Raw genomic sequence first — 22,715 nt, 5'->3', positions numbered from 1 at the left:
GTGTTGATCAAGGTAAGCTAGCTTTTATCTTCTGGCTCAAAGAGAGCTGGTGACTGAGCTGCGATGCTGAGGGAAGCTGTGTGTGTCTAACACTTCCCAGAAAGGGGCCTGTGCTCAGAAAAGCACCCTCTTAAAAAGCAGCTGGGTAATTCTCTTCCAAACTGATAGTTTCATATGGACAGCTGCTTGTTCTAAGTAACATTCATCGTGGTGTTTCTGTTAGGGTATCTGTTAGATACCATCATTTCAGGAGGCTGCAGAGAAGACAGAATGCATCTTAACCACAGCAACTGGAATTCATTTCTTGAGAAAGTGGGGTTTTTTCAATAAAAATGATCCGTCTCTAAACCTGCCTGTGGCTCTGATCCTGAGAACCACGGACAATCTCCTCAGCACTGAGGTGTTTACCAGGGCCTCAGCAAAAAGTACTTTGTCAAAGTGTTCTTTCCATCTTAAAAAGCCGTCTGTCACAGACATGCAGACACATCTCTGGCATAGCACACCACCACCACAGCACACCATCACAACTTCTTACCAAGATTAACTATCATTAGTGCATCCACATAAACACTGCGTGTTCCATAAGACACAACGGGCTAAATGCAACATGCTTTTAAGGCAAGGCATAGATTTTTGGCAGGTAAAATACAGACTTTTTCTACAATTTGTGTCAAAGCGTTTATTGTTGGAAAGCTCTATTTGAACTTCGTTGCGCGTGCCCAGAGCTCCAGCCCGCAACCCCTCACCGAGCCCGGCCGGCTGGCCCCCTTCAGCGCGGCGGCGGGCGCCCCCTGGTGCCAAAATGGCGCCTCTACCGCCCGCCCGCCGGTCTCGGCAGCTCACGGGGGGCCGGCGCATGCGCCGGTGGAGTCATGGCAGCGGCTGCGAGGGACTCGGCAGTGGGGGTGTTTGTGGGGCGAGGGGGTGTGGGGGGCCCGGCTGCCCGATGGGGCAGCGAGGGCAGGAGGTCTGTGTGCTCCTGGGCCTGCCGGCCCGGCCTGACTCGGGCTCTCGGGGGCACGTTGTCTTCCGGCTGGTGTCTGAGGAGGGCGCGGTGCCGGGTGCAGCCTGCGCGCCGCCCTGTGGTGTGGTGGTCCCCTGCGTGGCTGGCCGCGCGCTCACGGCGCCCGGCTCGGGGCAGTGCGGTGCAGCGGTGGGAGTGTGGCTTCCCGCAAGTTCGGAGGCGCCTGGGCCTCGAGGGAGGAGATGAAAGTGTACTGAGTATATATTTAGGAGCAAAGCCAGACTCATATGCAGGAGATGCACGCAAACCCTTTGGGTATGAAGCAGCTTGCTGCCCTTAACGTTTGTTCTCTGTTGTTTCTTCAAAAGGTTGAATTTGCTAGGAACCATTCCAGAGCCAGTCTTAGCTCAGAGATCCACATTCTGCACCACATTACACATCTGCAGCCAGTCGGGCTCCTAAATAGAGCGTAGAAAGATGTGTGCTTCCCTTTTGTAGGCTGCTCAGTTGCATATCTCATGCTGGGAGATTTCACTGATTTTTTTAATGCATTAAACACTACATACACCTGTACATAACCAACTATGTATTTTGTAACTACTGATTCAGGGGCACTGCGAAACAAGGTAAAAATTAAGTGCCATGGGAAAAGACCTCAACTTCAATCCAGACACCTACTTCCCCTTGCTGTTGCTGGGTGTTAAATTCAGCCCCTTCAGCGAGGCACAAGGCAGCGCAGGAGACTGGCCTTGTTTGTAGTGGTTTCTTGTCGCTCCACATTTTTTACCCTTTTCAACCGCCCCAGACTGCTCCCTGCTCCCCCAGGGATTTCTTCATGGCCTGCAGTGTCCGTATCTGCTCCTGTGTCTTCTCTGTGTCATCCGTCCCGTGTATCCTCACACGTCTGCTCCTGGCAGCCACTCTTTGTTAAACGTGTTTTCAGAGAGGTGCTCTATGCTTCTCTGGTTGCTTCAAGTTTTGGCACGTGGTGGGTGGGTTGGTGGTGTCCATTGCCAAGCCAGCTGGAACCAGCTGTGAATGGAGGGCAGTCCGTGACCACCTCCTACTCAGGTCACTCCTGTAGCCTCCCCTGCTACCAAAACTCTGCCAGTTAATGCCCGTTTTACTGTTTTCTTTCAGCCTTGGGCAATTCAGGATCTTTCTAGTTACGGGGCTTATTTAGGCGGAGGTATTCCCCAGCCTTTCACTGCCCTCCAGTGGATAATGCTGCTTCTCGGCTTTGTCTACCATGGCGCTTAAAGCAGCTTTGAGCTTCTTGTCCTTCAGCACCATATCCTTCAGCAGATAAAAAGAGAACAACATGCATGTGAACAGCAGAATTCCAGGATTTGAATACTAAGAATCCCTAAACATCTTTGACTCCTGCAAAACCAAAGAGTTTTCCTGTTGAAATCAGACCTATTCTGAGGCATAAATACTGAAGATCTGAGAGCACAGATGTGCAAATAGTCTTTGAGAGATCTCAGACAGGTGTGTTAGATGAGGGTTTGTCCTGTTGATAATAGTTTTCATTTTCATCCCTGAGGTCAGCAGATCTGCTTAGTTCTGCTTCAATTCAAAGTATGTTTTAGCTGGGATCAGGACTTTACTGGTGGAAGGGTTGTCTGTATTTCTTTCTGAAACAGAACAGTTTAGTTTGGAAGCACAGTAATATCCCTGACAGTAATACAGAATGACTCTGAAGGGGTAGCGGAAGGGAAACCCCGGGAGGGAGGTCAGAGAGCTGGTTCTCTAATGGAGTGCAAGAAAACCCTCATAGGAAACCACCCCTTCTTCCCTCCCTCTCTTTCGTCACTTTTAAATGGCTTTTGGTTCCCATGGGCAGAGGGAAGACTTCCTGCCCTGAAGGCACCCGATCTACCTCCCATGTAAACAAGGTGGGGCTCAAACTGGATGGCATTCAGGGTGAAAGACCATGGGACCTACTTCCAGCTGCAAAGGCTAAGACAAGCATTTGCATCACTTTTTTGAAATTAAAATTGTCTCTAATCTACAGTGTGCATCCTGTGGTCACGAGGACATTGGATGGTTTGCTAATGTACTCAGTGATACACGGTCTAGTATTTCTTTGCCTGAGAGGATGGGTAAGTGGATAATTGTTCCTGTTCTGTAAACGCATCAGACAGAGATGAGAGCTTCAGCCCCACAGGTCTAGTTTAGACCAGTCCTATACCAGTAACCCCAGAGGCACAGGTCACTCATTCTGACTGGTTGACATGGTGGGTCTGTGGATGACAGCTTAGTTTCTGTGTGTTGCAGTCCCTGGGCTTCATCTTCTACATGGTATCAGACGACTGTGTATGGTAGTTGCTCCCAAAGGGCTATCGTCATAACATTTTATTACCTTTTATATTAGATCACTGATATAATCTGGCAATGGCTCTGCTCTTCACATGGCCCAATCTCTTTTATGTCTTCTATCCCTGAGGCCAATTAATTGTTGCCACCACAGTTTCTATAACCCTTCAGTTTCCCACCCAAGTAATTTACAAGAAAAGAAACACTACCTGTGTTACCAGCTCATACTGGATTAATCCAGTCAGTTCAAGCTTGCAGGTATAATCACAGCTCATTTGTCTGGGCAGTTCTTCCAGGTAGGCTGAACTCAGTGGCACCATACAGGAAAATTCTTGGTTTAATTTTTGCAGAGTGCAGGGTGACTTGTCTGAATTAACTCAGTGATTACATTTACCTGTCATTGTCTTCTCTATCCTTTGTTGCAGGCACTGGACAGGATAGAGAAATAATACTCTTCAGAAATTATCAGAGAATGCATCTGGGACAAAAGTGGGAATCTGGGAAAAACAGGTGACTATCACAGGGGGCAATGAATTGTAGGGTTTCCTCAGAGATGCAGTGCTTACAGAAAAACTACCTCTTTGATCAATGTGTGCAAAGGGTCCGTGGCACAAAGTTCAAGGAGCATTTGTTAGGGGAAATCTATGTGGTTTCACACATCAGAATTTTCCAAACAGAAAAGAGATGTAGGAGATGGACTTCATCAGAGCAAAGAATTATTAGGAGTCATTCCAAACAACAAATCAAAGTGAGGTGTAAGATTAATAAATGACCAAAAGGAGGAAAGGAAATCAAATACTTCACTTATTTTACGTAGTAGAATAAATTGCTGGTTTGGGTTTGGTTCTTAGCCTCATCTAAAGGCAGGCTTAAACTTACCTGTAGACAGGTTCTTACACAGTGTAGGCATTAACTCTGAAATGTCAATGTGCATTAATTCATTTCAGTATTTCAGCGGAGCAGGTTTCATGATCCTGTAATTTCCTGACATTATACTGAGTTAGATGTGCTTCTGTAACCACGACAATCTAAGATGCTGTCTTAGGTGTCTAAGATGGCAAGATTTGCAGATATACGTACCATCTATTACATTGGAGTAAATGGATGTTTGAGAGGGAAATACAATTCTTGCACATCTAATCTAGACATGGCAAACATCAAGCTAGAAGTCATTGCTCTAACATAATACTACTAACATTTTAAGGGAGGAGATAACTGCCAAATTGGGGTGAGACAATGATGGACCTATAGATTAGATATAGGTTGTTAACCTCTGTAGAACAGGGATGGCTTAACAGTTGCTGAGATGTGAGGGAAAGTATAAAAATACTTAATGGTTATAAAATGCTTATTGAGTTTGGTTTTAATATTGTGAAAAGTTACTACTTTTAGTTCCCAGGGTTGTCTTTGAAGTTTTGTTTGGATCCTTCTGGAAGATCAGGTCTGAGGAGTTAGAAGATTTCCTTGTCTTTGCTGTGTGTTTCTATTCTTCACTGACTGCCTCTGTGAGTTCATTCTGCTATGGAGTAATTTCACTTGCATCATCTCCACAGAGCTACTTGAATGTCTCATGAACACACTGGATCTGTATGTAGATAGCTACTTATTTAGATATCTTTTAAAATATTTATTATTAAACCTGTCCATGGATTTTGATGCCTCAGTTGTGCAGCTTTTTTCCCCGAAGGTGTATACTATGTTCTACCATACACATACCTGTCTCAACATAAGGAACGCCCTCATCAAACAAGAACATCTTCTAAGAGGTCAGAGTGTATATTTGAGTGAACAACCATATTACCACACAGAGATGTAGGATATTATAAAACTACCCTCACCAACCATTTATTTGTTGAAATCTATGCAGGATATCATTAATAATACCACCAACTGATAGAAGCTAATAACACCTGCCATGTTTTCTAGAATGTTCCTTTCTCCTTCATATGTGAAAAAGATATATTCATATCTTTACTTCTATGGAAACTTACTCTGTGATAAAATTAGCAGCTCTATCAGCCTCCAGACCAATAGCCTACGCAATTAAACCAGGCAAGGATAGGATCTTTCTTCCAGACTGGTGGCTCAGTTCTCTTAGGTTCTTGGGTGGCAGCAGAGCACATAGTTTTTCAGTCTGAGATTGATTTGGGTTGAGAATCAATTAACTTTCATCCGTGTTTCTCCAGACTTTCATTTAATCATGTGTGCATATTCTTCAGGAGCACTGTGATCTATGTAATCCTGGGTGACCTACCTACTTACCAAAGGTTGATAAAAATCCATGGCAAATCATAAATGTGATAAGAAATAAGGATTTTTTTTAGATTGAAAAGTCTTGGATTTATGACTTAGTACAGTCATTTAACTAATAATGCAGTAGATTTGGAAGTTTGGGCTTGTTTGGCTTTTTTATTATTTCCTAGAATTTAGATTATTTTTTTGTTACCCTTCCTGGGAAGAGCAGATTCAGGCTGCCAATGCCCAAGTAATGGAAAGTGTCTGAAGGCAAGTCAGGTTCATGTTGCTGCTTTAACCACTCCACTTTAACTATTCCACCTCCTTAAAGCATACTAATTTTTGATTGCTGCTTCTGCCTGCTGCTCAGAGATTATTGTGATGGACTGTGTGCTGTCAGGGCCTCTGAACTCACTGCTAAATGAACAAAAACTGAATGACTTGGAGATAAAATTCACTCACCTTGTCCATGCCATAGTAGACACAACAAATGAGTGTTCACTAGGTAGCATTAAACATCTGACACTCAAAAGGTCCCAAATGGAGGTATAAGGTTGTGCTTTGGATATATGTGAATTTATATACCATTGGCTTTCTTACGATGACAAGCTTAGCTAGACAGAGCAGACACTGGAAGCCTGGAAATACTTGCAAGCATATTCAGTATGCTTTCAGAGCTGCTGATATCATATAGAGTCATAGAATTGTAGAACAGTTTGGGTTGGAAGGAACCCTGAAGATCATCTAGTTCCAACCCCCTGCCACAGGCAGGGACACCTGCCACTAGAGCAGGTTGCTCCAAGCCCCGTCCAACTTGGCCTTGAATACTGCAAGGGATGGGGCAGCCACAGCTTCTCTGGGCAACCTGTGCCAGTGCCTCACCACCCTGACATCTCTGTTTCACGTGCAAATACTTCCTGTATCTAAGTGCCACTTTTGTCAGAACACTTAGAAGAGATCCCTAGGAATTACCTGTAATCATGTCTCATGTAAAGCTGCAAGATCTGCACTTATTTTACCTTTCTGAAGGTTCATTTATCTGAGTTAACGTTGTTTTACTTGTTACTCAAAGGAGCAACTAGTCAAGACAAAAGCTATGTTCAATTTATTTTTTACAAGAATGGGTAGTGAAAGTAGAGGGGAGAAATGAGCAGGGTTCAGGAGGAAGCACACTCAGGGACACACACGGGCACACAATCATGAAGTCCTGGGGACTAACTGTCCAGCCCAAAAGGTCCCTGTGGGGTCCAGATTCTTGGAGCAGGCAGCATCCTGCAGCTTCAGCTCCGTGTGCACAAGATAAATCTCTCTGGCAGCTCCTGGCTGTGCCTTTTACACATTCTGGGCTGCCAGGCCATGCTTCTGGGGTCATCTGAGCAGGTCTCTCAGGGCTAGCCACATGTGCACATCACAGCCAGACTCATTTTGGGGCTGGAGGACATGGTCTCCTGAATGGTGGATGCAAACTCCTCACTTCACCCTGTGTTTGGTCAGGTGAAGGCCAAGGTGCCCTTAGTCTCTCTCATCCATGCTGTGGAGCTGCAAGGTCTAACCAAGCTTACAGGGCAAAACTGGTGACCGAGTAACACATTGAAGTAACAACAAAACCAGACTTCAGGCAATAAGAATACTCATCATAACAAACTGCTTCTCAGAGTTACAAAAGAAATGTGGATTCAGATATGCCCCTAAACAGCCACAGGCAGTTATGGTTTTAGTTGAATCTGTGCCTGACGTTAACAGAGGGAAACAGCAGGCTATGTGATAAAAAATGCCACCCATCTTCTCTCCCTGTCCTTTCCGCTGTCAAAGTGCCCATTCAGATGAGTGCCCACTTGCTGATGACCTTCTGCCAGCAACAACCTACTTCCCAGCTCACCCCAGCCTACTCTGCTGAGTTCTCAGGCCCTCTGACCCGTGGGGCTCCCTGACCACAGCCCAGTCTGCAGAAGCAGCTGCTGCAGTTCTGTTTACCAGAAGTCCTGGGATTTCTGCTTATTTGGCTCTAATGCATTTATCAGCCATCTGAGGGCTGTTAGTGATTGTTATCCCATGTGGTTCTTAGACTTCAAAAGAAATCTGAGGAATCTATTGCTCAGCAGATTTGTCATAACATGATACTTAGCTAAAGCTCCCAGGAGGGACAAAGACATTTCTCCAGCAAGCATCTCTACTGACAGAATTGTTCTACTGCCATAGATAAAGGTACTTTCACAGAGGCCCAATACATTCACTTTGTTCTGCTGGGAAATGAAAAGTGTGTGTCCCTGTCATTTCCAGTATTATGCCTTTTCTCAAGCCACTTTGCATGGTTCTGTCTGGGAGTATCTAGATCACTAACTCTTCCCTTTCACCACTTGCCCAGCCCAACTTTACCGTTTGGCACGTTCCTCTGCTTGTTGGTCCGTCTGTTTTCCAGCTCGCACTCCAGCGGGCAGGCTCTCTCCAGCTCCCGCCCCCCCTTGCCCCTTTGTCACCAGCCCATCTGATTCCTCCCCTCCTTCACCAGTGTTTCCTTTGAGCTCCCACTTTTCTTCGCAGATCTCACTCTGTAACAGCCCGGTTCTCTCTCACCTGATTTTCCATCCCGGCCTCATCCGCCACTCCCCCAGCACCGTCGTTCTCCTGGACCACCCCTACACTTGTTGCCCGCGGGAGGAGCTGTTCTGCTGGCTGAGCTGGGCGCTGGGGACGGGCGGCAGCCGCAGGGCAGCGTCCCCGCCGCAGCTCCCTTCCGCAGAGCCCGCCGCGATGCGGGGCCGGGCTGCCCGCGCTGACCGCCGCCGCGCCGCGGGAGAGGGCCGGGCTGGCCGCGCCGCCGCGGAGCGGGACTGAGGGCGGGCAGACCGCGCACCCCGCGGCGGGAGGGCCCGCGCAGCGCGGTGCTGAAGGGACAGCGCCCGCCCCGCCCCGCCCGGGCCGCCCGTCGGAGCCCCGGGAGCGGGGCGGGGGGACCCGGCCTCCGCCCGGCAGCCACCGCCCTGCCCGGCGCGGCCGGCCCCGCGGCCCCGTCCTGCACCCGCGGGAGCAGCTCCCCTGCGCCGCGCACCGCCCGCCCGCCCGCTGCGCCGATGCCGGGCGTTGGGGCGGTCGGAGCGCGGTGCAGGCACCGGCCGCGCAGGAGCCCAAGGAAGAGCCCCAAGGCGGAGCCGGGCCAGGCCGGGGCCGCCATGGACGCGGCGATTTGGATCTACCAGTTCCGGCTGATCGTGCTGGGCGACTCCACCGTGGGCAAGTCCTGCCTCTTGCACCGCTTCACCGAGGGCCGCTTCCCGGGGCCGCTGCACTCCGACCCCACCGTGGGGGTGGACTTCTTCTCCCGGCTGGTGGAGATCGAGCCCGGCAAGAGGGTCAAGCTGCAGCTCTGGGACACAGCGGGACAGGAGCGCTTCAGGTACAGGAGCCAGGATCTCAGCCCCCCCCCCCCCCCATCCTCTACCGTCGCCCCCCAAACCTGCTGGACCCCAGGCACACCCCGTCCGCAGCCTGGCCCCGTAACCCTCGTCGTCCGACACATCTCCTGTTCCCAGGACTTCGCCTTGCCCCCAGCACATCTCACTGCATCCACCTGGCTGCTGTGACCCAACAAGCCCTCCGCCACCCCCCTGCCATCCAGGCTCACTGCCTGCCGGTGCCCCCTCACCCCCAGCCAGGAGCTTCCTCCTTCCCCACCCTTTCCCTTCACACCCACCAGGGAACAGCTGCCCTTCCCCTCCCAGCTCACACGAGGGGGTAACAAGTGGCCTTGTCCTGTTTCTGCTTCCCTCCCCCATCTCTGCCCTGAAGCCCTGGACCTAGGGTAGCAATCGCTTTGCCACATTTTCTTCCCTTTTTGCAGCAGGAGGCCCCTGCTTCACTCTGCATTTCTTACTTTGTCATCACCTCCGAACTCGGCCTCCCCTGCAGTATTTCCCTCTGCCATTAACTCTTCCTCCCATGTGATCTGGAGAGATCAGGTCACCTCCCTGTTCTTACCCCTTCCAGCACAGCCTCCATGGTGTGGGAGCCACCGGCCAACCAGCTATGGACCTTTGTTAGTGCCTTATCTGCCTTCTGCACCTGCTCTGCACTGATGGTTGCCAGGAGCCTTCACTAATACCTCTGTCATAGTATATCTAAACTACCTCAAATGCTGCACTGAATATTAAATCCTCTCCTTTCTCCTCACTGTCACAAACAAACCCTCTTTTCCTGCTCTCCAGAGTCATGGTCATTCCCCAACATGCAAACTGGTACTGCCATTCCCCCACTCTTGTGGCTCTGCTCTGTCTGTGGTGCTTGCCACCTGGGGCAAGTTGTGTGCAGATTTCAGTTTGGGCTTGTGGCTCCGTAGATATGAACTGAGGTGGAAGGCTAATGCGTGGTACCTGACCCGCACACTGTCTGGGTGCTAGCGGGAGGGCTGAAATAGGTTTTCTCACTGGCCAGAACTGGTTCTTTCGTGTTCCCTGTGTTCAGCTGCAACAGTTGTTGAACAACTGTTCTCACACTCAGCTGAGGAGGTGGGATTTGGGATTTCACTGTTTTACCAGGGGACTCCAACCTTTTTGTTTCCCAATAACAAGCATTGCAGTGAAACAACAAAAAACTTCCCTGAGCTGGCACGAGTCACAACTTCGTAAGTCTTTCTGCATGAGTCCTTTTGCAGACAGGCCTCTGAAGGTTTAGCAAAGTAATGAACGGTGATAATAGCAAGCTCTTAGCATTTTTCACCCTCCTTATGCTTTCCAGCAAAGTAAGTAAAATAGTTACAAACAAGTGACTAAGAACATGCGACCTTTTTAGTTTGAATTTGCTGACAAATAGTCGGGATGGCCAGTGACAAGGCACTTGATCAAAAGGAGTGCAAATGTAGAGTTTTGCATACAATTAAAATCAAATGATAGCCATCCTTTAACCTGGGGATGCTCAGGGGATGTGCAGTGATGAGTCATGCAGTCAGTTGCTTTTAAATTCACCATTAGTAAATGGTAAATCATCTGTGTTTTTTCTAATACCCAGACCCTGCAAACTGAAGGAAGTAGTTTTAAACATTTGTGTTTGTGTTTCTGCCTAGAGTTTCTTGTCAGTTACTGTACCAAATATCAGCATTTATTGTATAGTCTGTTTTACACTTACTCCAGTAAATTATAAATATTATACTAAGTTACACACCACAGGTTAAAATATTGCACATTCTGCCCTCTGCTAATGGAGAAAACTACAGATCACCAGCAAAGATGGTCTTGGGGAAGAAGTAATTATTCCAAGAAGTAATCTAATTTTGTGGAACACCAGGCAGATTGCCGTTCTGTTCCCTGTGCTGCTGTGCTACTTGCAGTGGGACTTCATAGGAGTTAAAAACTGGCTTTAAAGCTGCCTGTGGAGTTCTTGCATCCAGAACAAACTACTGGCTGCATAATAACCCCCTTCTTTTGATTCCAGGCATTAGTGACATTCCCTGGGGACAATTAAGGTGTGACACACCTGCCATCCTGCTCTTGAAAGAGCACACTTATTTCCTTGGAGAAGTTGTTTTGGAAAAAATCTTACATGTGTCTAGTTCATTGCTGCTGCTGTAGTTGAACTTAGTTTGATCTCAGAAATCATCTTTAACACGTACCGCTTGTGTTACTTCTCAAACAAGGTCACTCTCACCACTTCCACAAGAAGGATGAGCAAGCTGCAAATGCTGGTGCAGGACAGTTTGTTTATGGTGAGCCCAGACAGGGCAGTTACTGACTGTATTTACTTTGACATCAGTAGACATCACTAAGCAGCATCTCCCATTGGGTGAGGTGCCATATGGACAGCAACAACATAATGAACAACTTAATCAAACATCTTTCTAGAACAAGAACCTGCAGATTTGCTTAGTGCAGACTTAGGTCAGCAATGCAGACTAAGGTAAATGAGGGGGATACCCTATGTTTCTTTCTATCTTGCAGTTAGCTGTCATTGAGAGCAATCTGCTGCTTTGGCTGTGTTCCACGTTGTCTACTCTGCTGTAATTTATTTGTTTGTTTACTTTCCTGTATTTAAATTCAACAATATATCTAAACTATAAAACTCTCCAAAGGCTATAAAGTGCTTGGTAGTGATGCTAAGACTGAGAGCTCATTTCAAGAACAAAGGGACAAAATATTGTGGGGATGCCTCAATTATATTAACCCACTTTTTAGTAGATTGTGATATTGGATATGTTCCATTCTAACACGTCTCGAAAATAAAACACTGTCCTTATTCTTTTGCAGTAAGCAACATGCATTTTCAAAATTATTACCATTACCTTGTAGTCTTTAGTCATAGTACAAGAATAAGTCTTCAAAATTAGGTAAAGGTGTTAGTGAAAGTTTGGTTCATCTGGTAAAGATCAGCAAGGTCATAACAAGAAAGAAACACTGTGACTGGTTTGAAGTCACCCTCGAGCCACAGGCTGATGTGATTAGTACACCTTCATTTTCAGAAAGTTGTTCAGTGGCCATCACTAAGGCTTTTCTTGAGAGTATTCATTAGGGTCTTACATCTTGAACCTGACATTAAGCTAAAAGAATGACTTCTGTCCTAGACAGTATTTTCCCCTTCCATAATGGTGGTTTAGACAGAATTAATTGGTGGAACCAACACATACTCTGCATGGAAAGCCATAATTTACAAAAGAATTTAAGATCTACATTTATCAAATATTCCCAATTAAAGGTAGAGACTTCAAAGCTATCCTTTGGAAGAACATTCCAAGTATCATTACTGCACATCATAAAGTACAACTTCTTGAGGACCAGTCTCACCTCCAACAATTTCAAATATAGAATCATCTGGAGGAACCTCACAGCATTCAATATCAAAGTGTTGTTGTTCCTCTTAATACTTAGTGCAGTCTTACCTTTTTAGCATGTTGTCATAGGGAAAATATGATTTTTTTCAACCCTTTATCAGTATTTACCTTTCATTTATTACAAATGCCAAGCATTATATGAAATGAGCAAAAATGTTATTTATACAAGTATCCTTGCTGAAAATAAAAACTTGGGACAGTTTTGAGGATGCTGGGACAGTCCATGTTTAACAAGAGCTCAGGTAAGGAGATTTGTAATCTTTATTTATGTGGAGTAGTAGAGAAGATAAGAATTAACCTTTTCAATAATGCTTACATCAGTGTTTGTAATTTTCAGGCAATGATGGTATAATAGTTCACATATTTAGTGTGGGCATGCTGGAGGCTGTAGCACACCCATCATCAGTTGCTGTCAGGACATGCTTACTCCAGCCTGAAAGACAAGGAGCTGCACGGACAGTGTAGGCCTCTGTTTACAGTCACCTGTATTAAGTAGGAGGATTGTTTCCCTTCATTTAGTGTAGCCATGGGAAGTGGGCAAACTCCATCCTGAAATACAGTGTGCACCTTGAACAAAAGCCCTGGCAGATACGTTGGTTTGGGCACTTCCATTAGCTACAGTTCGGGGTCTTCTGTGAAAGAGTTGCTGAGAGAGGAGGCAGCAATAAAGTACTGGGCACAAAGGAATAGAAGAAAACCAAAAGTTTAGGCAGAGGTGTGAGTAAAGACAGGTGCATGGGTGGATTTCATAGCTCAGTCCCACTTTTATTCCAAGTCTTGGACAGGTTTGCCAGGTTCTAAAACTGAACAAAGTTCTGCTTCTGACTTCCAACCAGTACCTCCTCTGAACAGTTTCCTGGAAGGAGATGGCAGGCTTCATTGCTGTCTCCCCAGTTTTAGAAGAAAGGATGCTCTTTGACCATTACTTTTTCACCCTAATCCCACCCTTTCCCTAACTTAATATTTTCCCTCTTTAAAGGAAGTACTTCTCTCTTCCTCCTTCCCCACAGAATATTAATCATGCTGCTGCAAGTAACACATTCCCTTCCATAACGCTAGCCTAACAACAGTAATGGCCTGAATCAAAGGTTACAGAAGAAGCCGTCGTTTCACAGGAATTTAGGATCTGCATGGAGTTGATTTATAAGTGGAAATTTAAATATCCTTTATGAATATGTTGGGCTACATCAAACCTGACCCGTCACCAGGTCCTCATCCTGACTTGAAAACACTTCCAAAGTGTGTATAAAAATGCAAGTAGATTACCTGCTTGTGAAAGAACACAAGAAAGGCCAGTCAGATTTTGTGTATGGTCCATGCTTGGGTATCTTGTCTATGATAGGGTGTTTGAATTTGCTATCTTCTACTTTCACTTGAGGGACTTCTAGAAACTGATGCGTTTTGTCTATTTGCTAGAGTTCAGCCAGTCTCTTGTTCAGGAATTGTTCCGTATTCCATGGAATAGTGATAAACTCTGTATTCATAACATCTTTCCTGAGGAGAACTATAAGTTTACCAGCTGTTGCATGAAGAGCCTTTTACAGTTAGTTAGCCTTTATCTCCCGTTGGCCACCATGCACTCATCATCAAGCTTTGCAGTGAAGACATATGCAGTACACTGACACGGCCTGCAATGTCTGTAAAGCTTTACGTCTTCTGAGCAAAACCCCTCAAGCAACCTCTTGTACCGTGGCCTCCATGAACACTGACTTGTGCCTTGTGAAGTAGCGTACAAGGAGTCTGTGTGTAGATTAGAAAGATAGGTACCTCCACTGTGCTAAGAGAAAGTTCTGCATTTCGTGAGGAGCTTGAACCCCTCTGAGGGTGCTGACATGCTCTTGGGAAGCCCTCCCAAGCAGAACCCTTCCAGGCACTCACCTGGAGCAGTGGTTTGTTTTCAGCTGGGCTAAGAGGGAAGGCAGGGCTGTCACTGGTGAGCAGCTCGCAGCCTGCACAGGGCACAGTGCTCAGGTCCCAGGGGAACTTGTTCAGGCGCTTAGGTTAGATACACAGCTGAGTGGAACACAGCTTTAGGTGTTGGTGTTACAGTTATGCCTTGTGGAAGGCACTTAAAAGTCCTATAATCTTTAGCAACCACGACATTCACAGGCCCAGATGTTTTTCCCAGTTGATGGCCAAAACTTTCTGCTTCAAAATTTTGTCTTATTTGTCAGGAATACATTCTTTTACAAATATATTTTATTATTTTTTAATGATAAAACTGTTCAAATATTTTTCAATCATATTTTAATAGATATCATCCACAGGGATCTGGACAGGCTGGCTCAATGTGCTGTGGACATTGGTATAAGGTTCAACAAGGCAGAGTGCCAGGTCATGCATTTGGGTCACAACAACCCCATGTAATGCTACAGGGTTGGGAAGACTGGCTAGAAAGCTGCTTGGTGGTAAAAGACCTGGAGGTGTTAGTGAACAGCAGCTGACCAGCTGGCCAGCTTGTGCCCAAGTGAAACCCAACAGCATCCTGGCTTGTATCAGAAATAGTGTGTCCAGCAGGTCCAGAGCAGCGATCATCCCCCCCTACTCGGCACTGGTGAGGCTGCACCTTGTATCCTGTTTTCAGTTCTGGGCCACTCAGGATTAGAGAGACATTGAGGTGCACGAATGGGTCCAGGGAAGGGCAATGGAGCTGGTGAAGGGTCTAGAGAGCAAGTCTGATGAGGAATGGCTGACGGAACTGTGGTTGTTTAGCCTGGAGAAGAGAAGGCTCAAGGGAAACCTTATTGCTGTCTACAACTACCTGAAAAGAGGTTGTAGCAAGGTGGGTGTCCGTCCCTTTTCCCAAATAACAAGTGATAGGATGAGAAGAAATGGCCTCAAGTTGTGCCAGGAGAGGTTTAAATTGGATATTAGGGAAAAATTCTTCACCAGAAGGGTTGTCAAGCATTGGAACAGGCTGCCTGGGGAAGTGGTTGAGTCAGAATCCCTGAAGGTATTTAGAAGATGTGTAGGTGGTGCTTAAGGGACATGGTTTAGTGGTGGACTTGGCAATGCTGGGTTAACAGTTGGACTTGATGATCTTAAAAGGTCTTTTCTAACCTAAATGATTTCAATGATTCTTTTCTCATATTAGACAATCACATAACTGGTATCATAGGTATCATAGGTTTCTTTAAAACTTTATGCCTTGCTATTTTTCTTTTCTTACTGTTTTCTAAGGCCTCTCTAGTGTATCAAGCTTTTTTTGGTAATGAGAAAACAGGGTTCAAATTATACATGCCAAAACCACAGAAGGAACAACTGCTGTCTCTTCCGTATATTCATCCAGTTTTTGTGATGTACAGCCTGAAGTTACGGATACTTTTTAATCATCTCTGTTACAGGCAATATAATGACTCAGATCATAAGTTAGTGTAAATTAGCATACCTCTGCAGAAGTGAGTTACAGCAGGTGAGGCTACTGACTGCTGTGTATTAGCACCCAGCAAGACACGGAGGGCTGTTTTTCAGTACTTCAGTTCATAGATACATGATATAACATTGTTCTAGATAGATATGCTTGGTAAACAATGGACTGCATTTTCAATGCTAACCTGCCTTCTTCCCTGGATAATGCATTTCTGTGGCATACTTGTTTTCAGGATTATTTTTCTAATGAAAATCGGTTGTATTAGCTTCCACTTGTCCAAATCGAATTCCATTTTTGTCACACACTTCCACTCTTTCTAGAACCACTTGAATTACTTTAATGTACTCAATTGCATTTGCAGCTGCCCTACAGCAAAAAAATGCTCAAGAAAACCCGAAGCAGATATTTATGGCAGCTTTATTTAATACTTCACAAAATGTGACACCCCTCATTTATGGTCTTAAATCATTTTGCAAAACCATGCGTCATTTTTCATATCCAGGCTACTTGGATTAATCTGAGGGTAAGATCCTGTTATCTTCACTTTCAAACTGTTCAGAGAGACACTCCATGGGCTTTATTGCTGAGAATGTAAAAAACATCTTTCTAAACATTAGTACAAACAGCTCCTCCTGTTATCTAAATAAAACCCTTTCAAATGTTGTTTGCTGTGGCTAAATGAATTTAGATATGCCAAGAAACCTAAGGCTTATCCAGCTGTGCACTTACTTATCTGTAATATGACAACTAGTCCTAATTATACTTCTGTGTTCAAACTGTTATAAAACACTATATGAAGCATGATGAACTAAAAATCAGAAGGAGCTACTGCTATGGAAAGGTATGTTACTGAATACAATTCATCCTGATTCCAAAAATTTTAAGGCTGCATCCTCTTCGTAATCATAAGATGAAATGCTAAATTGACTAAATTAAAATTTCAAATAATGACTGTAATAGAGACTGTGCATCTCATTTCCGCTGGAGAATACTTATGGATACACTGGCTATCTATGCTAGTAGTGAGTGCTTGCGTCCATTCATTGGTAGGCTGTCACTTCCTTTAAAATGCCTCTTCTCACCTTCTCTGTTCTCCCCTGTTTCTCAAGATTCAAGAATTACAGTAATTTTTTAGTCCCTTTATCTGTCTATCTCCATTCTAAGCACTTTGTCTACAGCATATTAAAAATCTTTTCAACTTGTCCAAAATCCCTTCCAGTGAAAGCTCTGAAATACAGAGGGCTCAAAAGTAGAAAATATCTGTTGCCAGTCCTGGAATTCTCATGCCAAAAAAGAGTAACTGCAGTTATAAAGGGCTTTTGGACCTCTGTGTGAGAGAGATGCTAGAGGTAGAAGTGTTCCTTGCCAATGTTGTAAGTGGTTTGTATTTGCCTAGCTCAGTCACTCTTGGATAGTTTTGTTTAGCGAATTTCCTTTCTGTTACTTGTTGATTTCTGCAAGCACAAACCATTATGATCATCCTTACAAGCTTTTCTGTCTAAGAATTTTTCTGCAGGGAATGCAAAAGGATATGCTTGTACATTGGCAAGCTTAGGCTCCAGGTTTCTCATTATCTGCCTCCATATTTTGGTTTAAAATAATTGATTAGAACAAAGCAAAGTACACATTTGTATAGAACAGAAGGACTCAGACTTCAACACCAACAAGTATTTTACAAATATATATATTTTATTCTGTGAACATATGCCACAGTTTGCTAATGCAGAGTACTTTGCAGAATAATTCAGCATTCAGAATTTGCACTAGAGGGGTTGGCTTCAAGAACGTTTAGAAAGCGACTTTTGGATGTACAAACAAAATGAAAAAGGAACATTTTTGTGTGTAGAAGGTAAATTAATAAAGTCGAAGTAGTTTTAAAAAAGCAAAGGTATTTCATAAAACTTATAGTAGATAAAACCAAATTGCCACTTGGAAAAGTCATCTATTTATGAATAAAGTGAAAATGTAATTCAATTTTCACGTGTATTTTTTTCTTCACAGATCGATAACACGCTCTTATTACCGCAATTCAGTAGGTGGCCTGTTAGTGTTCGACATCACAAATCGAAGATCTTTTGAGCACGTGAAAGACTGGCTGGAAGAAGCAAAAATGCATGTGCAGCCCTTTCAGATTGTGTTCCTGTTAGTAGGACATAAATGTGACTTAGTGTCACAGCGTGAGGTTACAAGAGAAGAAGCTGAAAAACTGTCATCTGACTGTGGTATGAAATATATAGAAACTTCAGCCAAAGATGCCACGAATGTTGAAGAATCCTTTACAATTCTTACACGAGACATCTATGAACTTGTTAAAAAAGGAGAAATCTCAATACAAGATGGATGGGAAGGTGTCAAGAGCGGCTTTGTTCCAAATGTTGTGCATTCATCAGAAGAAGCAGTAAAGCCCAGAAGACAGTGTATCTGCTGAATCTGTAGCATGCCAAAGAGCACGTCACATGTTCAGAAGATGATGCTAACCTAAATAACAGAATAATAATTTTGAAACAATATTAGATCATGACACGGCTGAATCATAGAATGGTAATTTGGAGGTTTTATCCTTCTGACTAGATCATAATTTCATAAAACTTTAAGTGCTTGCTTTCTTTTCAGAGTATAATAACTTCATGTGGTCTTCAGGAAAAGAAATTATATCTTACTAAAGGAAAAACTAATCCTATAGCAAGACACTGAGAAGTGCAATAATCATCATGACGGCATCCTTGCCTGGGCTTTGTATTTTGAATACTGTTTAAAATCAAGGCTCACTAGGTGAGGATCAGAAGAGCTTATTACTTTTGTTCATCCTGCCTTAGTTTTGAACAAGAAAATACTGTACCTTATACTTTTTTAATGTGATTCTTTACTCAAGTGCAGGGTTGCTAATGACCATTGAAGTTTAGAATGCTTTAGAATTTCATAATAAAGGTAACTGTAAAGAAAGCAAGCTGGAGGACTGCTCCAATAGCAAACACTTTTGATATGACTGTGAATATGAGCCTTACTAAAGAAAAGGAATGTTTCAGAAAAGATGATTTATTTGTATATGAAAATGGGGAATAGATGCAATGAAATTTATTATGAAATATTTTCTCAATTGCCAATGAAACTAGATGTAACATCACATATGATCCAACTCTTGTGTGACTTGTGCACACAACAGATTTCCCAGCTGCTGGAGTTATATTTCGGTGGCTGGATCCTCAGCTGGGCAGTTATCACAGCCACACTGATGCCTAAGGGATTATGTTAATTTACACAAACAAATTGCATATTAGCTTTAAAAAACAAGTCTACTTCTAACTAGAAGTCAAAATAAGTCCAAAAGTGCTGCAACCAGTGGGGACCCAGGCCTTAAATTTGAATAGAGCAAGGACTTGTTTATTCTCAGGCAGCAAATGTTAAACTGTTGTCTAAAAAATGAAGGTTTTAAAACCAAAAGTGTTATGAATAGAGAGAATAAAATTTCTAAGATAATGCTTGGCTACAGAGGGCAGAGTTGGAGAACCTCTATTGTGAGAAAGCAACATATAATAGCTTTTAATAACAATAATAATAGGAGAAATCTGTGATCATGTAGCATTTTATTGGGCTTGAGGTCATCTTCCTACTCCTCTGAATATAACAAACACTAGCTTTATGCAAACTATGCCCTATATGTCTAGCACTTAAATACCAAATAAGTCTATTTCTATTTTATTGTAGTAGTGTAACAAGATGACTTGATCTCCAGAGTTGATAAACATCTACAATTTATCTGGGCATACTCACAGCCACCAAACATTAAGCCAGTTATCTTCATACAAAGGTGTGTTACCGTGTTACAATTCTCCATTTTCAAGCCCAGGCAACAAGTCTGTCTAATCTAACTTTTTCTTCTTTTTTTTCCCCAACAAACATATAATTGGTTTTCCCTGAGGTTACTTTTAAGAACTTGTACGATCATTTTGTAAGTATTCCATAGTTATGCCAGTTATTTTATTCATTTAGGACCACTAAAATTATTGATTTCAAAGGGAACTGAAAAGTTAATTTCCTGTAGCCTGAGTCTCACTTGCACTGAGGCACAGTTACACTGTCATAGAAGGATTCAAAAGCCTTAATATAAACAGGAATCAGCCTTAATTCAGTTAATTCTAGTCTCAGCGTGCCACAAAGTAACAGCTGTGAGCCTGATTCTCTATTAAACTCCATATATTAGTTATTTACACCAAATCAGTTTTGATTTGAGGGCATTTTAGGCTCTCTTTACAATGTAAACATGACTACAGATGCCAAAGGCAGTGCAGAATCAGGCTGTGTGCTGATTCCCCCCATGATACTAGGCTGATGTTGCATATCTCAAGATCTTCTCTTAGTTGTTTAAGAGGACAAAATGGGTCAACAAATAAATTGGTGCCTGGGGAGTCAACAGCCCTAAAGTCTGCCACTGTTTCACTGTGTGTTTCTGAGCAAGGCATTTATATTTTTTGTGCCTCACCTTTTTCTGTATCTCAAAAATAGAGATTATCATTCTTCCCTGAATTTGCAAAGACTGCTAAAACCTAATCTGACTGTATGATCTTCAGTCTGGACTCTTTGCTCTGTGTGCAACCTGTTGTAAAGTGTTTAGCTTCCTGGGATGTGGATATTAATTTCCTCTGCCATACCAAAAAAAAAAAAAAATTATCAAAAATATTAAAACAGCTTTATAAGTACCAGGTATTGCTATTACTGTGAACCTGCATTTCATTACACATTTCAGTACTTTCAGGTTAAAATCTTTTATCTTAAACTTTTCTTCCTGAATACTATGGAACCAACGAGCTTTTCATTTTGTATGAAAAAAACAATCAGGTGTGTTGAGTAGGAAGGGACTGGGAGAAGAGCGGAGTGGAGGGGAGGTACACAGAGAGAAATAAACAGTCACCAGAACAGAGCCTTAATGATCTCTGCTGTCAATGTTGTACCTACAGTGTCACATTTATTACACTGGAAATAGTGCTTTTAACCAGATTCAACTGTGTAAGGAACTGGTATTGTCAATGCAACTAGAAGACAAGTTCACTGTGCATATAGTTGTCTTATTTGTAATTCCTAAAAATGTAGATTAACATGTACATTCAAACATTGTCTGTCTTCATGATATATTAAACCACTACTGTACCTTTTCACTATACACTTGCAGTTAATAGAAATACCTGATAGATGATTTGATAAAATATATCATTTTGTTCTCAGATACTTTGCAGTACAGTATATAAGTAACAGCTCGAATAGGCTGTAGAATGGATTATATTTCAGTGCATGTATGTTCTTTTTTAACCCAAGGAAGGGCAAACACTGATATCAGAATGAAATTTCCAGAAATCACAGAAATTGGAGAAATCTCATCAGGCAGTCAAATCAATAAGTAGAAATTATTTATTAGGAAAACACCACATCTTTGCACATTGAAGTTTGGTAAATCCCAGTTAGAAAAGGAAAAGCCTGTTGAAATAGTAAACAGTTTATATTTGGATTCATAGGCCTGACGAATGGCTATTAAGTACTGATTTGGACTCCTAAAATGTCTATTTTCAGTTTGATAAGAATAAATATCTTCCTCTACTCATTTAAATATTTACACATTAAGATAATATTTGCACATGAATTTTGGCTTGCTTATAATTGCATCTGTCCTGTACAAGAAGCAGAACCAAGATTAAAACTTGAGGAGCCTATCACAGAATCATAGAATGGTTTGGTTTGGAAGGGACCTTAAAGATCAGCTAACTCCAACCCTGTGCTATGGGCAAGGACACCTTCCATTAGACTGGGTGGACCATATGTTCATACTATTCATTTATACCTTTGGTATGGCATAGATTTATGGCATCAAGCTGGTGACTGTCCTGTGCTCACAGAAAATAATCCAGGTTTGACTGAGCACCCAGGTACCCTGCAGCTGCTCTGTGCTGAGACCCCTTCTGCCACAGCCGGGCTGTTACCAGTACCCAAATTGCCTACCTTAAAGCAAAGATAGGTGATGCATGATGCTCACAGATAGTTCAGTCTCAGTGTGCCTTATAGAATACATGCTTCATTTCCTCTTTTGACATCATCAATATCCAGCTGTAGATCAAAGCACATGCCATCAGCTCCTCCAAGCCTTGCCTTTCACCTGAGCTGGCACAGCAATCTCAGCAGCCTTTATTCAGCCTGGGAGAGAAAGAAGGAAGGCTGAGGGTTTACTCTCTACATGAGCATGGAACCATACCACAAACATGCTGGATTGTATAAGAAATCATTAAATATCAACACACAGTTGTCATTAGCAAACATTTACATTGCTCATTTCTCAGAGTCCAAAGACAATCTTTTAAAAAAGTGAATGAAATGAAAATTCTAAAAGAGGAATCTGTAAAACATAGATCTCTCTAAGAAGCCTGATGGGTAGGAGTGCAAACAAAAGAAACAGATCCTGAAAGAAAAAAAGAAAGAATAAAGTATTTGCATAATGATCCTTTGCTCTAGTCCTTAGCTATGGAATGGTCCTTTGCTCTAGCACACAACTCTACGCAGTAGTACCTATAATGCCTGGGTTTCTTAAGGATAATAATGGTATCATTGAATATACTCAAAATTAGAAGAATTCAACCGAAAATTCATCTGCCTGATCCTCTGAGGGAAAAAATTAAAAAAAAAAAAAGAAAAAAGTCTGCACCTCCTGAATACATGTGTACTTGCTTTCCAGGTCGTTGCTGGTAGTAATTCTGTATCTGGGTTTAGTGTTACATTTCATGAGGTTCTCCTCTAAAAAACAACTACCTACATATGTAGTCATTTTACTCAGCACCATTTTCTTCCCTACAAAGTGAATACAGCTATGGAAAAGCTGAATTTTACTTTTGAGTGCAGCAGGATTGTTTATTGCTTTTCACTGAATGTGCAAAGCCAATGAAAGTAATGTAATTGAGGATGTGCCAGTTGAGCATAATATAAAGATTATGGAGTTGTACAGGTTCTTGAAGACAATTTGCCTTGCATAATAT

The 22,715-nt window shown here is 43.2% G+C and overlaps 1 protein-coding gene across 1 annotated transcript; it reads left to right on the top strand.

Annotated features, from left to right (window-relative positions):
- The first annotated feature begins 8,589 nt into the window (after positions 1 to 8,589).
- RAB39A (RAB39A, member RAS oncogene family) lies at positions 8,590 to 20,911 on the top strand. The gene is made up of 2 exons (XM_065675871.1): positions 8,590 to 8,912; positions 17,704 to 20,911. The coding sequence occupies exons 1-2, from the start codon at positions 8,590 to 8,592 to the stop codon at positions 18,128 to 18,130; spliced, it is 750 nt and encodes a 249-aa protein (XP_065531943.1). The 3' UTR covers positions 18,131 to 20,911.
- The last annotated feature ends 1,804 nt before the right edge of the window (positions 20,912 to 22,715 follow it).

Source organism: Lathamus discolor, chromosome 4 (genome assembly GCF_037157495.1).
Source record: "Lathamus discolor isolate bLatDis1 chromosome 4, bLatDis1.hap1, whole genome shotgun sequence".
Classification (NCBI taxonomy): domain Eukaryota; kingdom Metazoa; phylum Chordata; class Aves; order Psittaciformes; family Psittacidae; genus Lathamus; species Lathamus discolor.
This window is presented reverse-complemented; position numbering and strand designations above follow the sequence as displayed.

Bases quoted from the DNA above. Each gene is read 5' to 3' on its own strand.
- RAB39A (XM_065675871.1), top strand. From the start codon at position 8,590: ATGCCGGGCGTTGGGGCGGTCGGAGCGCGGTGCAGGCACCGGCCGCGC. The intron at 8,913-17,703 runs GTACAGGAGCCA...TTTTCTTCACAG, and splicing joins GCGGGACAGGAGCGCTTCAG to ATCGATAACACGCTCTTATT.